The 17,141-nt window shown below is 37.9% G+C and overlaps 1 protein-coding gene across 1 annotated transcript in view; it reads right to left on the reverse strand.

Annotated features, from left to right (window-relative positions):
• The window catches only part of LOC5564766 (1-phosphatidylinositol 4,5-bisphosphate phosphodiesterase gamma-1), a 46,738-nt gene extending 29,906 nt beyond the window's left edge, over positions 1–16,832 (reverse strand). Inside the window, exons 1-3 of the mRNA XM_021854922.1 lie at positions 16,062–16,832; positions 8,469–8,670; positions 7,470–7,963 (exon numbers count right to left, since the gene is read on the reverse strand). Coding sequence (XP_021710614.1) covers positions 7,470–7,963; positions 8,469–8,670; positions 16,062–16,211 — 846 coding nt within the window. The 5' untranslated portion in view covers positions 16,212–16,832. The remainder of the gene's footprint in view (positions 1–7,469; positions 7,964–8,468; positions 8,671–16,061) is intronic.
• Positions 16,833–17,141: the final 309 nt, after the last annotated feature.

The following is a 17,141-nucleotide window of genomic DNA, read 5'->3' on the forward strand; positions in this document are numbered from 1 at the left end:
CATATGACATACAGCTATGCTCCTGTTCATACGTCACTGATAGAAGATATACGTCAGTTTGCGAGATCTCGGTACTCACACTATCCAGAATCGGTCAGTAGAGGAACCTGAGAAGAAAATTCTAAAGAACCTGTGGAATACTCGCATAAGAGTTTCTTGGAGTTTTTTTTTTTAATGCAGCATCTAGAATTCTGCACCTGAATTCACTGCACGCAGAACCACGAAAAAATGACTTCAGATTTAGAGATCACTTTGATTAAAATAATTCGATTGGAAATAAAGGCTTCTCAGAGACTTATTTTAAAATAGTGACCAAGTCTCTAAAGATCTTGTAGTCCCGCATAATCAGTTGATTTACAATCAATTTGTATTATTTTCGAATTCATTACCCATATTAATTCAAGCGTGTGCTAGAATAAGGGCGTAAGTCGCATGGTCGATTTATCTTCATCGATCCTCTCTTTTGTGAATCAAGACGACAAGACGCAAGTTTGTCAGCATTTTTTCACTTCAGGACGCAAGATTGCATCGCTGCATATTCTAGGGGTAGTCGGGGCGATTTGGCCAATGGGGTGAAATGAGCACCCCTTGAAAACTGCATAAATTCTTGAAATTTCATCTGAAATAACATGCAATCCTAAAGCTGACAAGGAAATGAAGCAATAGACATGCTACAAGTCAGTGTTCTAAACTCAAAGAAAAAGAAAGAAATTAAATTCAAAAAAACTGCCCGTATTGCCCCGAATGGCTCTTTCAAATTTCATCATTTTAGAATGATGAAATTTGACTGTTAGAATGTTTTTTTTTTTTAATTTAATCTTTTTACACGGAGTATTTATAAATACTAACAACTTTCAAGTGTAGTGAAAAAAATAATTATTTTTTTAGATTATATGAAGGGTGAAGGGGTCTCCCAACCTGTGCAGTCAGGCAAGTACACAGAATGTGTTGACAGTATACTACCTGACAATCTCATACCTTCCAGTCTGCGCATCTACTACCAAAACGTCCGTGGCTTGCGTACAAAAATCGAGTCCTTCTTCCTAGCTGTTACCGAGCTGGATTATGATGTGATTGTTTTAACCGAAACCTGGCTAGACCATCGCATATTGTCAGCTCAGCAATTTGGAAGTCACTACTCCGTGTTCAGGACAGATCGCAGCGCTCTAAACAGCAATAAATCGAAAGGTGGCGGAGTCTTGATAGCTGTTTCTTCGCAATTCAATTGCTATTCGGACCCTACACCTGTCAATGACCAGCTTGAACAGCTTTGGGTTAGGATCCTGTTGCCTGACAGAAATGTGAGCATTGGGGTATTTAACCTACCACCTGACATGAAGAACGATGCGGATGTTATTCGTTGTCATATTGAGTCAATCGCAGCCGTTCACAACAACCTCTCAGAAAACGACTTAATTCTTCAGTTTGGTGATTATAATCAGTCAGACATCTACTGGGCTGCTGAAGCGGACAATCGTCTCTCTATCGATCTAGATCGCTCTCGTATGTGCCCAGCGAGTTCTACACTTTTGGATGGGTTTTGCTTCCATGGACTCTCTCAGGTCAACACATTGACGAACACGACAAACCGTACCCTCGATCTCGTCCTCGTCTGTGATACTGTGTTGTCTAATTTCACACTTCTTGCAGCGGCCGAAGCACTCACGACACTTGATGACCACCATCCTGCAATTGAGCTGATAGTCATGTGCCCGTTGCCAGTTACATACGAGATGTCACACGACTACACTGGATTTAACTTCCAAAAAGCTAATTTTTATTTTATTTTATTTATGCACCATCTTCGGCTACGCCGTACAGACTGATTTCTTAATAACTACTTAATCTAAACCTCTTATTCTAACACTGAATACATTTTTGGACATATTAAAATCAAACTCGTCACAGACATCATTGAACGAACGCAAACACATATGAAAACAGTTGCTGTATCCAAAATTAGATCTATGGAAAGGAATCACGAATAACACTGAATTACGAAGACGTCTGGAAGGAACATTCCACGGAATCAATTCTAACAGATCAGGGCAGTCTATATTGTTTGTGATGAGGTCAAAAATAAACAATCTCTGCGATCTGATGCGCCTTGCAGAGAGAGATTCTAAGTTAATTAACTTAAGTCTTTCCGGATAGCTCGGTAAGTTTATCGGATCTTTCCAAGGAAGATGACGCAAAGCAAACCTTAAAAAGCTTTTTTGGATACGTTCAATTGCCAGATTATGCTTTACGTAGAATGGCGACCAAACCGGTGATGCATACTCAAGAATGCTGCGTACTAGAGAACAGAATAACGTCTTAAGACAATAAATATCGGTAAAACCGGAAGCATGGCGACGGATGAAACCAAGCACGGTAAATGCTTTGGCAGTTATGATGCTTATGTGCTCGTTAAATCTCAATTTTGAGTCATTAAATGCCGCATTAATGTCTGTTGACTGGAACCATCTGGATTCGATCCCTGATATTAATGAAGCTGTTGATTTCTTCACGAATTCTGTGCTCCAAGCAGTCACGAATAATGTTTCACCGCGTCGCCCGCCCAGCAAGCCGCCTTGGTCTAACGGTCAATTACGTCTGCTTAGGCGCCGACGTTCTGCTGCCCTTCGGTGCTATTGCAATAATCGATCGCAACAGACAAAATTGGCATGCAATGAAGCAAGTCGTGAGTACAGGAATTATAATGCTTTACTGTATGCTCGCTATAAACGAAGAATGGAACAGAACCTTCGTACGAACCCAAAACAATTTTGGTCGTTCATAAATTTGAAAAGGAAAGAAAACGGCCTACCTACATCGATGTACCTAGACGAGCAGTCAGCCGACTGCGCCAGCGACAAATGCGAACTCTTCGCGGCACAGTTCCAACCTGCTTTCAACAATTTCGTTGCTGCGCCATCGCAAGTTCATGTTGCATTGGATGATACTACTCGTGATGTCTTCAGCTATGAAATGTTTGAAATCTCTGAACGGGAAGTAGCAAGTGCGATAACCAAACTGAAGCCCTCCTACACTCCTGGACCAGACGGGATTCCGCCAGCGTTACTAAAAAGATGCTCAGCGTTGCTTATACCTTTGGTGAAGCTATTCAATCGTTCACTTGGATGCCGAGTATTCCCACGAAGTTGGAAAATGTCGTTCCTATTTCCAATCCATAAAGAAGGTGACAAACGTAGCGTGAGTAATTACCGTGGTATTACTTCACAATGTGTCTGCTCAAAGGTATTTGAAATTATCATCAACGACTCCTTATTCAATAGCTGCAAACAGTACATCTCCAGTGATCAGCATGGTTTCTTCCCGAAATGGTCGGTCACTACTAACCTCGTTGAGTTTTCAACGCAATGCATACGAGCGATCGATGCTGGTAAACAGGTGGACGCAGTGTATCTGGACTTGAAAGCGGCGTTTGATCGTGTTGACCACGGAGTCCTTCTACAAAAACTTCGTAAATGTGGCGTGTCCGATAGCTTCATCGATTGGTTTGAATCATATCTCACCAACCGATCGTTATGCGTAAAAATAGGCTCTAATGAATCGAGCTCATTCACGAATTTATCCGGAGTGCCACAAGGCAGCAATCTTGGGCCTTTGTTGTTCTCACTATTCATCAACGACGCATCTCTAGTCTTACCGCCCGGGACCAGGCTGTTCTACGCCGATGATACAAAAGTCTATATGATCGTCAACTCCTTGGATGACTGCCATCACCTTCAGAGATTGTTGAATGCTTTCGAAGCGTGGTGCTCACGAAACTGCATGACGTTGAGCATTGAAAAATGCCAAGTTATATCGTTTAACCGAAAGCGGAACCCTATTCATTTCCAATACACGCTATCTGGTACAGCGAACGAGTACAACGTATCCGTGATTTGATTGGACGAAGAATTCACGTTCAACTATCACTTCAATGACATCGTTTCGAGAGCAAACAAACAGCTTGGTTTTGTTCTGAAGGTAACAGAAGGTTTCAGCGACCCGCTGTGTCTGAGATCCCTTTACTGCGCTCTAGTTCGTTCTATTCTGGAATTTGCTGCGATAGTGTGGTGTCCGTTCCACGCCAGTTGGATTACCCGAATTGAATCTGTTCAGAGAAAATTCCTGCGCCACGCCCTTAGAAATCTTCCTTGGCGTGATCCCAGTAACCTGCCTCCTTACGAAGACCGCTGTCGTTTATTGGGGATTGATACTTTGGAGAACAGGCGTTGTGTATCGCAAGCCGCTTTTGTAGCCAAGTTGCTTCAAGGGGACATCGATTCGCCATCCCTTCTGGCTGATGTTAGCATCTACGCTCCGGAGCGGAATCTACGTAGACGGAATTTTGTCAGTCTCGGCAGTCGGAACACTCTATACGGACAGCATGACCCAACTAGATATATGGCAACGAAATTCAACGAAATTTATCATCTTTTCGATTTTAACATCACTATGATGACGCTTCGTAATCGATTTGCTGAATACTTTAGACATAGTTAAGTGTGCATTTCATGTAATGTTGATGTTTGTTGCTCGTTTTGTTTTTTAGTTTTACTTGTATTCATTAAGACAAATTTTATGTCAGATGGATCAAATACAAATAAATAAATAAATAAATAAAAGAATTTTACAACCACAAATAGGGAGCTCATTTCACCCATCGGTAGAAATCGACTCAAAAAATGACAAATTTTGACAAATCTCTCATTCATTTGGGAGTCTTATAAAATTCCAAAATGAATGGGAGATTTGTCAAAATTTGTCATTTTTTGAGTCGATTTCTACCGATGGGATGAAATGAGCTCCCTATTTTTAATTGTAAAATTCTTTCATATAATCTAAAAATTTAATTATTTTTTTTTCACTACACTTGAAAGTTATTAGTATTTATAAGGTACCGCGGGGCAAGTGGGTAAATGGGGTAAGTGAAAATAATATGTATATTTATTAATGATGTATTTATGTATAATATGTTAACCTGTCAAATAGTACTCCGTAACAAGTTGGCGGCGTGCAATCTTATTTCAATATTTTCAGCGAAAAAAAGTTGCGGAAAATAATTTTCTGTACCACTTCTAAGTTGTCCCCTATGACAGTTTCAAACTGCAATAAAAACAATTTTAGAATTAATTCGACGTAGATCTAAAAATAACTAAATTGAAACACCGTCAATTTTCTTATCAGGTGGGGCAAGTGAAAAGTTTATCATTAGAGATTGAATTTGTGTTTTCTCTTCAAGTAGCTATGAGTAAACATGGTTCGCAATTATCATAGAAAAACACAACGTGCTGATAATTCAAGAAACACTATACTCAAAGCGTTAAAAGCTATTAGAAATCATGGAACTTCTCTAAAAGAGGTTGCCAAACATTACGATATTAATATGTCTACTTCGGGCAGCCGATTAAAAGGAAGACATTGACTGAAAAGTTGCAATATTAGAGAACGCACGGAAATTTCGTGGAATATTCAAACATAAAAATGGGGTAGGTCTATCCACATAAAAAAGACCCTAAATACGTTATTGAAGGATTCCGTTTGATTTCTCCCGAAGAGTTATCCAACGTCATATCCGATTTTCTTAAAAACAAATAACGAGCGGTGAAAATTCTACAGAGCAGAAATGTAATTGCTGCCCTATAATGTAAGAACTAACATTGGAAATGTTGCAGTTATAATGTTGTCGAATCATTTCAATAAACATAACTGAACAGAAGAAAATTCAAGTGAAAAGAATAAAATTTTCTTTTTTTACATGTTACTTATGTTATTTTTCCTTGGGACGCCTTAACAAAAGTTAAAGCTAATAGAAATCGTGAATATAACTGTTTATTTTTTAATTTATTGTTCAAAAGGATAAACTTTTCACTTGCCCCACTTTCGGGGCAAGTGAAAAGTAAGGAGACATTTTTCAATAACTTTTTCTGTATTTTTTTCTTTAATTTTTCATAAAAATCAATTTTAGCATACTGCTAATATTTGGTGGAAGTCAAGCTAAAAAATATACACGACCTCATTTGTTTCAATTTTAAGTCTCTAGAGTTTGGAGAATCTCAACTATGCGAATTCCATTACCCACTTGCCCCACGGTACCTTAACGGAAATCATACAGATCTAGTTTATTGATCTAAGAAATGTTGAAAATCATGCAAAAATTCAAAGTTTCCATAATATTTTCATCACCTTTATCGACTTTCCCCTACTTGTTAATTTTTTTGCAATTCCGATAAATTTACCTGAAATCTAAAAAATTTTGTTTGAGTACATTTTATTTTAAGCTTTCTTACCGTCCAAAACATTGAAACAAGCCACGGAAGAAAGGGGCTAAACCCCTTTCTACAAAATGCCACTATCCGCTTATACGCCACTGGCAGCTATAAGCGTGAAGCGAATCAATTAAAACATCAACAATGCTGATAGGCTCGCTTCGGACTAACGAAGTAGCGTTCCTCGATATGGGGTCGTCCTTAAATTACGTAAGGATTTAGGGGGTAAGGGGAAGGGGGTTGAGATTTCTTATGGACCATACAGTTTATTTTAAGCTATCACACAAACATTTTACCATGGGGGAGAATCTCTAAAATTATATTACGTAATAAATAGACGCCCCTAGGTGCATCGTATTCATCATCGCTTTTCACACTAAGAGAGCAGTCAAATAAGGGGCCCTCTGCTGTTCCGTTTGATGCGTAGGTTCTGTGTTTTGTACGCAAACGTTTTTTTTCCTATGCTTGCCCTGTGCGAACAAATTGCATGTGCTTGTTGGCAGCGATGATAAAAATCTGGCACGTTCTGCATATAGCTTGCCAATTACTACTCATAGAGATAACAACAACACATGATTCGCCCACTGAACGCTGCTAATAATGACTAATAAAATTATCACACATATGCTTTATGCGATGTAACTCATTCTACCAATTGACATCGGTATCAAGGTTGATAACGATATCGATTTCAGGGAAAGATAAGTTTGCGTCTAGGGGTGTATTATCCAAAGATATAATTATTATTTGGTGGTTTTGTTTAAGTGGCTGATCGTCCATAGTGAGTTCGCCGCTCATCCGAAGATATTATCTTAAACTTCTAATTGTATTTATCTTTAAAGAATTGAGCATTTCAGCAATATTTATGAAAATAACTCTCTCTGTGAATCGGATTAGCATACTGTATCCCGACAAATAAATGCTGTTTATTATTTCACACTTTTCCTTAAATTTCAACAGAGTGCTCATCTTGCCCCACAAATGCAAACTTTTCTATATACTCAAAATAATTGAAATATTTTTCAAATTTTATAAAAGTTATGCTACAAATAGGGTCAACAGAAGATTGTTCTATACGGGCGAAAAAGAATGGAATAATTAAGCAACAAAAATATAAGCTTTAAAAATGGTTAAATTTAAATGAAAAAAGAAATTTTTTGGACTGTAACGTACTTTTCACAATATTTGCTAATGTTGAATACTACTTACCTCCTGAATCTTCAGATAGGGTTCTTGCACGTCCCGAATGGGGTCCTGAACGTACTCCCGGATGAAATTGGAGGTCGCCTTCTCGTCGTTTCCGAGCGGATCGTTTTGTACTTTCAGGAGAAATTTTTGGAATTCTTTCAGTGTCACGGTTTGTCCATTTGAGCACGGCATGGACCCTTCGAAATAGTCAGTGTTGGGCGATGTCATGAGCTTCTGATAGAGCCGCGTAAAGTCGTCGAAACCGAGCTCGTTCCGGCGTCGACAGTCCACTTCGTGGAAGGTTTCGTTCAGTTTGGCGGTGGTTATTTTGCAGTTCACTTTTGGCAGGAATGATTTGACCTCCTTCAACGTTACGGTTTCACGAGGATTCTCCATAGCGTAGAACTCCTTTCGGAGCCACCTTTCGACTTGGAGCCAGTAGGGGGCATTGATTGTGTCAGCGACCATGTACTTTAGGCCCTTTATCCACATGTCGCATTCTTTTTCCGAGAGAGCTGAAATTACAGAGTTATGAAAAACATGAATTGAATTAGGAATGTTTTTTTTCTAGATGATACATAAAATGACAACGTTTCCCAAACTAAAAACGGTTTTTTAGCCCATAAATCGTCTCAAAAATAAGAAATTTAGAGACCTAATGCTGGAAAAACACCTAATAGAAACCAGAAAAGCGAAAAGAGGGTAGTAGTATGGGGCCTTCCTTAGCCGAGTGGTTAGAGTCCATGCAGAAGGTGTCTGGGTTTGATTCCCGGTCGGTCCAGGAACTTTTCGTAATGGAAATTTCCTTTACATCCCTGGGCATAGAGTATCATCGTACCTGCCATACGATATACGAATGCGAAAATGACCACCTCGGCAAAGAAAGCTGTCAGTTAATAACTGTGGAAGTGCTCATTGAACACTAATCTATGAAACAGACTCTGTCCATTCGAGGACGTAATGCCAAGAAGAAATAAATAGTAGTCTGGGACGGCCGTGAAATAGAAAAAAATCACTTACCAACAACTGAGAGTGAGCGAAGTTTGAATTCGCTGCCGTAAAATACTACGAAACACTTCCGGAGTTCGATTTTCTTCGTCTCTTCGGGCCATTTCTCGAAATCCTTTGAACTTTTACCGAGACGTACTTCTTTCACTTCCCGCAGCTCCAAAAAATCCTCGAAGTTGGCTCGACTGTTTTGCGACGGCGAAGACCACGTTATCTTTCGAGAAAAAAAAGAGGAGAAAATATACGAAATCAGACTTAAGCGAACCATTGCAACACACGTACGCATCAAAACGAATAATTTAGCGGAAGCATAGAATTTATTACACGATTCGCTTCCACCCCTACTCATTAGGGTGCGACTCATTTCTCGAAAGTTCTCAAAATCAAAAATTCTTGTGCTCTTCTGAATTCAAATCACATAAGAAGAGAAACCTCAAAATATTCGAGCCAAAAGCATATTATGGCCTTTCATGAAGTTTACATAACTTCGATATTTTTCAACCAACTTGACATTGAAGGGTTTTCCTTAGCCGAGTGGTTCACTTCTACAAAGCAAAGCCATGCTGAAGGTGTCTGGGTTCCCGGTCGGTCCAGAATCTCTTCGTAATGACTTCGTAATGAAAACTTCCTTGGCTTCCCTGGGCATAGAGTATAATCGTACCTGCCAAACGATATATGAATGCGAAAATGGCAATTGAGGCAAAGAAAGCTCTGAGTTATTTACTGTGGAAATGGTCGATGTGGAAATGGTTATCGATCCTTATTTTACGAACAACAATTTTTGTTCGACCATAACTTTATAAATACTAAACCAATTTCAAATAATTTAATTTAGCTGGCGTTCGTAAATCGGTAGATCACCTGTGCTACCATGGAAAAAAGAGTTTTAACAAATAGCAAATAAAATTGGGAAACTTCCCAAAACATTAACATAAGATTGAATAAAGCTTTTTTTTATTTCTATTAAAGCTTCCGTTAAATTGAAGGATTGAAACGTATTTTTCAAATAAAGCTATCGACCTCAAAATCGTACGGTAACAACTGTTTAAAATAAGTAAAGCGAACAGGAGACTGAAATAGATGTAAGCCAGGAACTTTCAACTTACATTCGTTTCATCGGATTTGGTAAAAAAAAATCTAAACTAAGAGAAACTTTAGAATATTTTGAGACTGAACATGCAAAAAATTTCAATACTATTGTGACTTTCAGAAAATCATTGCAATTAGTCCTATAAGCTTTTCTCAAATTTACTTTGAAACACAGATGAAGATGAAAACACAGTGTCAGCTTAACTTGAGGAATTTAAAAACTCGACATAAGTTTTCTAAAGTTACTGATTTGTTAGGATATACGCTTCCTCGTAACTGGTTCGGAGCTCTATCCACATCAGCCTTCATCTGAATCAATATTTATACCGTATCACAACGTAGGATAAGCAATATCAGGTGTCTACTCATTTACAGAAATTAAATTCCCTTATATTTCTAGGTTTTCTCCGGGTTTTAAAAATTCGAGGTTTAAGAAATTCTCCAAAACACATGACAAATCTATATAAATAAAAATGGAAAGGTGTTTGTATGTCACGAAATGGCTTACGAACGGGTCAGCGGATTTGGATAATTCTTTCTTCATTTTGTTCGTAAAGGGTTCCGACGTGTTTGTGTGTATAAAAGTTGCAGGATATTCACCGGGAAAGTCGGAATAACGAGAATGAACGGAACTGTCATTTTGTATGGGACGATTCGTAGTGGTTTTCAACAGCCTACTTGATGGCAAGACGAAGTTTGCCGGGACCACTAGTAATAGTTAAATATCAAATCTAAAATAATCTGAAAGTGCGTTTAATCATCAAAGTTAGGTATGAAAAATAGTCTATTCGATATTAATGAAAAAATAGCCTTTCACTTAAAATGGAATTTAGATTTTTGGACAGTAGCTTATACATTAGACATACACTTATTCAAAATATTTTTTAACTTTTAAAAAGGAAGAACTATCTAACATTGAGAGATTCTCTTCTCTCTCGCTCTCTTTCGATAACAACGGTGCGATACTGAAGCATTTGGGAAGTTCTTACTATGGACCGAAAGTCGATGTCCTTAGATAGCGTTTCATACAATAAACGCAACTGAAGAGATTAATTTTGCTCAGTTATTGATTAATGGGAAAATAAACAAAGAGATCCTCTTAATGTTAGACAGGTCCTTTTGAAAAGTTACGCGAGTTGGAAAAATCAAGGCTGGGATTGATCGTATTAAAAATAAAAACTTTAACGTTCAACGCTCCGTCATCGTAATCATCGTCATCATCGAAACTTCAAAAGCAGTTTTTCTGCTCAAAACTAAAAACTAAACTAAACTAAACTAAAAGAATACAGTGAACACATTTTGCTGCAAATTTTCTTAATTATGAACGAAAAAACCGTTTATTTCTGCTAGACACTTTTTTCAAAAACTGCACCAGCCGAATCTAATAATTCGCGGAGACGATGAAACCGTGACAGATCAATTTTGCATCAGGATTCACTGCAAGCAGATTTTTTTTTTTGATTGAAAAGATTTTATGTCAAAAAAACGACATATTTTACTATATAATACTGCTTCAAAATAATTTCCCATAGTGTAGCCAAAATCCCTGAGAATTACAGGTTTTTTCAAGGTTGGATTCTATAACATTCCCCAGAAAACCATTCCCCAGAATTCCGTTCCCCAGAATGAACCATTCCCCAGAAAATCGTTCCCCAGAATGTAACATTCCCCAGAAAGCTATATGAATATCCATTTTTTTCTTTTTTTAATTATTGCTTTGCGTGAGTCACTTATGTGGGGGCCCAGATAGCCGTAGCGATAAACGCGCAGCTATTCAGCAAGACCAAGCTGAGGGTCGTGGGTTCGAATCCCACCGGTCGAGGATCTTTTCTGGTTGGAAATTTTCTCGGCTTCCCAGAGCATAGAGAGTATCTTCGTACCTGCCACACGATATACGCATGCAAAAATGGTCATTGGCATAGTAAGCTCTCAGTTAATAACTGTGGAAGTGCTCATAAGAACACTAAGCTGAGAAGCAGGCTCTGTCCCAGTAGGGACGTAACGCCAGAAAAGAGGAAGAAGAGTCACTTATGTGACAGGCTAAGGTCTGATGTGACAAAACAAATATGTAGGTAGGAGGGTTAGGGTCATAATGAACACACGGGGCGAAATGGACACCCCCTTACTCTCTGGGAATATGCATATTTCAGCAAAACTTTATAAACTGTACGAAATCTGTATTGTATATGAACGTTTTGACGGTATAAAAGTTTACGCTTTGCTTCATTTGTCCTCTGAAATTCTACTATATTTTTTTCTCAGCTTCAAATTAGTTTATGAGCAAAGCGGAGGAAGCGGTGGATTTAATTTTAGAGCAAAGAAACATATTTCCATTCTATGTAAAATAAGCATTTACCTAATGTGTCCAATATGCCCCTAATCCCCCTATTCATGAGTATTTTGCATATTATAATAATACACCCTTCTTTTAATACATTCCCATAAAATAGTGATGCACCCTTCTTTCAGTATTATCTCAATAATGATATAGGCAAAATATATCGATGGAGAGCCCATATAGCATAAGGTCACTTGGCATAAAATGATTTGGTATAAAGCCATTTGCCATCCAGCCATAGCCTTTTCAAAAAGGATGTTCTTCATGTCATGCCAAATGGTAATTGGCCAAATTACCATTATATCAAATGGTCCTTGATCATTTAATCAATCATGCCAAATGCCTTCTTGCCATTTGGTATCCTTACGGAAAATTTTGTCTATATCGTCAACAGGATAAGACTGAAAGAAGGGTGTATCACTATTTTGTGCAAAATTAAACAAGTCATTTGTAATTTAGACTTGACGCAAAGAAGGGCGTATCATTTTAATGTGCAGAATAGTAAGTTTTTATTCTGCCGAGTTTACGTAATCATTACATCGGAAACGTATAATATGATACTACGAACGTCTTTATTCTAATCGGTGTAGCCCTAAAATGTAAGAGATGATGCACCTTCTTAAAACATTGATGAAAAGCTGCATACATCACTACATTTGATAAAAATTGGACACACATGTGAAATTATACATTTGGAAACTACTATACCGAAAGAAGGGTGTAGCTCTATTTTGTGCAGAGTAGGATGAGTTGTATACCGTGACCTGCTCTAATTCCGTGTGTTGCCTAATACCGTGTATTTGGGAATTATGTGGATTTCTAGCATATTATATTATTTATTTTTCTAAAGATCGTCACAAACGTTAGCACATTAAGTAGTATTTAGAAAGCAATGACAAACTTGAACTAAAGTTGCACACACAAACAAAAATAATGTTAGAATGTAATCGCCTGGTGCCAACACACGGTATTAGGGCACGGTTGCTTATGTGTTCCAAATACCGTGTTTTAGTTATAATTCCAAAATGGCGAAGTGAAATATATATATTTTATTTCCCGAATCAATCATGCCAACCTCAATACGTTGTTTGATAGAAAAGTTTTATTTTTGATGCGCTTCGTTCGTTCAAAAGAGAGATGTTTCAAAATGTGACCCGGCAGTCGGGGTCAGATGCACGGTATTTGAAATACTGGTATGTTTAACAACATCAACTGTAACTATGGTTAAATATTTCATAATGGTTCGAATCATATTGTTTATGCAAAGTATATAAAACGGTCTACTATATAAAACATGAAAGACTTGAAAATAATCATACGTTATTTTTATCTGATCGATTGAATCTTGAGTTTTTTTTAACCTCACGGTAATAGAGCATGTCACGGTGTTCTTTTAAATAAATATTGGATATTGTGTTTCCCCATAGACTAATCTATCATAATTAGCAGCACCAATGCTAATCTTCTCATGTACTTGTAAACAACTTTGTATGGAGTTTAATTTTCAAGTTTTTTTTTTTAAATAGATACTTTAGTATATAATTTTCTGGGGAATGGTTCATTCTGGGGAATGGTTCATTCTGGGGAGTGAAATTCTGGGGAATGGTACAGTCTGGGGAATGGGTTTCGGGGAATGGGTTTCGGGGGAATGGTTTTCTGGGGAATGTTATAGAATCCAAGGTTGTATTAAATTCTCAAATAATTCCAGGTTTTTTCAGGTAGTAGACACGCTGAATATGTGTTTTTATCTAGTTAACAATAAATATGTGAAATTGGTCCTGTTGCTTCTGGAAAGAAATGCTGCGCATCGAACCTCTCCGATCTACCACTTGCTTGATTATAAACAACACCTTTTAGCGTCGTTAAATCATTGATTTTAGGTAAAAATAAGTAAATTGTTGTCTAGTTTTAAAATGTGTTATCATAAAGGATGACTTTTTTATTTTGATTTTTTTTTTTTCAATTCTTTATCATGGTGAATTTTAGCATATGGACATATGGCTAGTTTTTTACCTGCAAGTTTTGTTTTTTTAATTAACAATAAGACAAGACAAACGGATTATACACAAAAAATCGAAATATTCATCCAAAATGTAGTTCAACCACAGACTGTCTGTGGTTCAACTATCTCGATATATTAATTTACTTTTGCTGGCGTTACGTCCTACAAGACATGACCTGCACCACAATGTAACGCCAATAAATTCGGCCCATAGCTGCTCGGCTCACGTTTCTCGATCGTCCCACAAATAAATTTCTGGGAATCCACTTTAGAAACTAATTAAAATTTGTATTAACAATTAATGTTTATTCATATTAGGGATGGTACACAAATTATGTCACGCTAAATTTCAACTTTTTCGACCCCCCCCCCCTTTTGTCACACTTTTTTGTATGAGTCCTACGAAAATTTTGTAAGGCTTGTCACTCTTGGCTCGACCCCCCCCCCCTTGGAGCGTGACGTAATTTATGCATGACCCCTTAACAGAATTTTGAAACTAAACTAATTTCAGAGGGGACAACTTAGAAGTGGTACATGAAATTATTTTCCGCAACTTTTTTCCGTTGAAAATGTTAAAGTTCCGCCAACTTGTTACGGAGTGATAGTTGACAAGTTAACAATACTTCGCTCTATTATGCAATAATGGCTGAAATTTTTTTGAAATCTCTTACCTATCGTAATGTTCTTAATGGCCTCAAAGGTTTACGCATGAGTTTAAAACGTTAATTCACATATTCAGTAAAATATACCAATTTTCACTTACCCCATTTACCCACTTGCCCCGCAGTACCTTATTCAGCAAGTCTGTCAGATATTTGTCCTGATTTTCGCTAAAATTTATTTAAATATTTCGGCTAGAAAACTCAGCCTAGAAACGCATCTTAAGTTTTTCCAAAATCTTTTACAAAAATGTTTGTATTTTCTTGTATAAAAGTCTCCGAAATATTGATTGAATTTTTCCAGAAAGTAAATTAGAAATCCCTATCTTTTTTAACACTTTGATATACAAATCAAACCATAATAAAAAATATATAAATTTCTTCCTGTTTGTGTTTGAAAAGCTGTCCCAACCTTAAATTTCATTATGATGCGATCACAAAAATAGAGACTTAAATAATAAAACAAGTGACTATAGTGAGTGTTTGTTGAAAATAGTGACTTTTTAGTGACCAGGTCAGAACAAGTGACTCGCTTTCAGGCCTGTCACTACTATTCACGAAAGCCAAGTCGAGTAATCTGCCATTAGAAATACGAACGTTATAAACCTGCTGTAGTCCAGTAGCGACCATGTTCTCAGTTAAAGAAAGCCGGAATGTAGGAGTCCTCATCGCCGTCGTATGACAATAGTAAATGTGGAAAAATGTAGTCGCCAACAATCACCACAGAATCGCCGTAACTTATTTTATTGATAGTTTGCTCAACACAGTCGGAATGTGCGGCAAATTTACCAGAATCTCTGTTGTGTCTCAAATAGATTCCACAAACATAGACGGAATTGGTCGGCGAAAAAACTTTTAGAGCCCCCTCCTCTTTGGAAACAACTACTCCTACTGCTTCAGTCGCATCGATAGATGTTATAGTTATAGTTCAGTGTTCCGCACATCGCCGCGAAGTTACGTTTCTGCCAGCACTATAACGGCATAGTCACATTTTTTTTTTATTTTTAAACTTAATTCAACATTCTATATTAGTCCATGTGTTAAATATTTGTTTCATAAACAGTTGAGAAATATTCCTCAGCCATAAAAAGGGACGTCTAACAAACACTTTATTTTTCTTATTTGAGTTCCAATGAAATGTTTTTAATTTGGTGGATACATTTTGTCTCTTGTCAGCTTAATGTAAATTATTTTTATTATTTATTCGGAAATTTCAACATGCATTTTTAGGTATTTTTTTTTCTAATCACGAGTTTAACCGTAATAGTTATTTGACCACAGTGTTTTTTTTTGCAGACTTCAGTAATTGACATAATTTAAAAAATAAGAAATAGCTCTACGGCATCGCCAGCAAAGTTGACGAAATAAACAAGTCTACTGAAGACACATTGTCTCATATAAATCGTTTATGATTTCTCAGAACAGCACACGAATTTTACGCTTTAAGAATATTCGGAAAAAACAAGCCGCACCCTACTTACTACTCGATTCTGCCTAGTGACTGCCCGCCCACTCACCTGTCGCGTCTCCCGACGGAGCATCAACGTTTTCTTTTCCGGTTTCCGCCTGGGGTAGAACTTCTGGATTAGCGTTCCCCGCTCCAGACTGCAAATGATCTGCTCCATTTCGCCCAACCCCGGCAAGCTAACGCTGCTGCTGAAACTCATCCTGATGGCCGCAAATTGTCCGGCCAAATCAATCCGGCAGTAGGAGCAAAAATAGAACTAAACTATCGCGCCACTAAACACTGGGTTGGCTTGCGTAGGTTTATGCACTTGAACGGCTCAGCCGCGAATGAATGATTAATAACCAGCGATCGTAGAAAACAGCACTGATTGCTCCACAGCACAAATCCGTCGAAAACTGCTTCCTCTTGCTTCGCTGCTTGTTGAGGGCGGACGGGACACAAAAAAAATCGCTTCGAATCCGCCGCACGTTCGTTTGTGTACGTCGAATGAACAAAAACAACTCCGGTTCACGTCGTGGGGCGTTCACTCGATTCACTCACGGTAGCAGGAGGGGGAAAGTGAAAAGAAACCCGAACTCTTGATAAAAAAAAAAATCGTCGGAAATCCGGAAACAAAGAAAGTGGACACTTTTCACTTCGAAACTGTCGGGTTCAAACCATTCTCTTCAACCACTGCACTATTCATTGTTTTTCCTGTGCTAGTTCTACAAATTGCAGCAACTTTTGCAACTAAAACCAACTAAAAACGAGTAAAAAACGGAAATCCATGCTAAACGAAGCGTTGACCACGGGGCACGACTGAAAATCTACTGAAACATGTGAAAAGGACCTAGCTCATATTTCGAAACGCATTGCGATTCGTAAGTACCTATCTCATTACCTCCGATGAGGCTACAAACACAACACACTTTGGTAAGGCCGATTTTTTCTCAATCTGCTGGTCTGGAATGCTTCAATCTATTGTAGAGAGATAGGTCCCATACAAATTAATCGAATATCGTTTTAAAAGATAAGTGGGTTCCTTTCATATGATGTGGTAGGCGATGTTCACGCGAAGGCTCTCGGAAAAGGCAAGCAGAAAGTGTCAAATATGTGCATCATGAACACACGTGCACTGAAGCAAGAGTGC

This window comes from Aedes aegypti, chromosome 3 (genome assembly GCF_002204515.2).
Source record: "Aedes aegypti strain LVP_AGWG chromosome 3, AaegL5.0 Primary Assembly, whole genome shotgun sequence".
NCBI classification, from domain to species: Eukaryota; Metazoa; Arthropoda; class Insecta; order Diptera; family Culicidae; genus Aedes; species Aedes aegypti.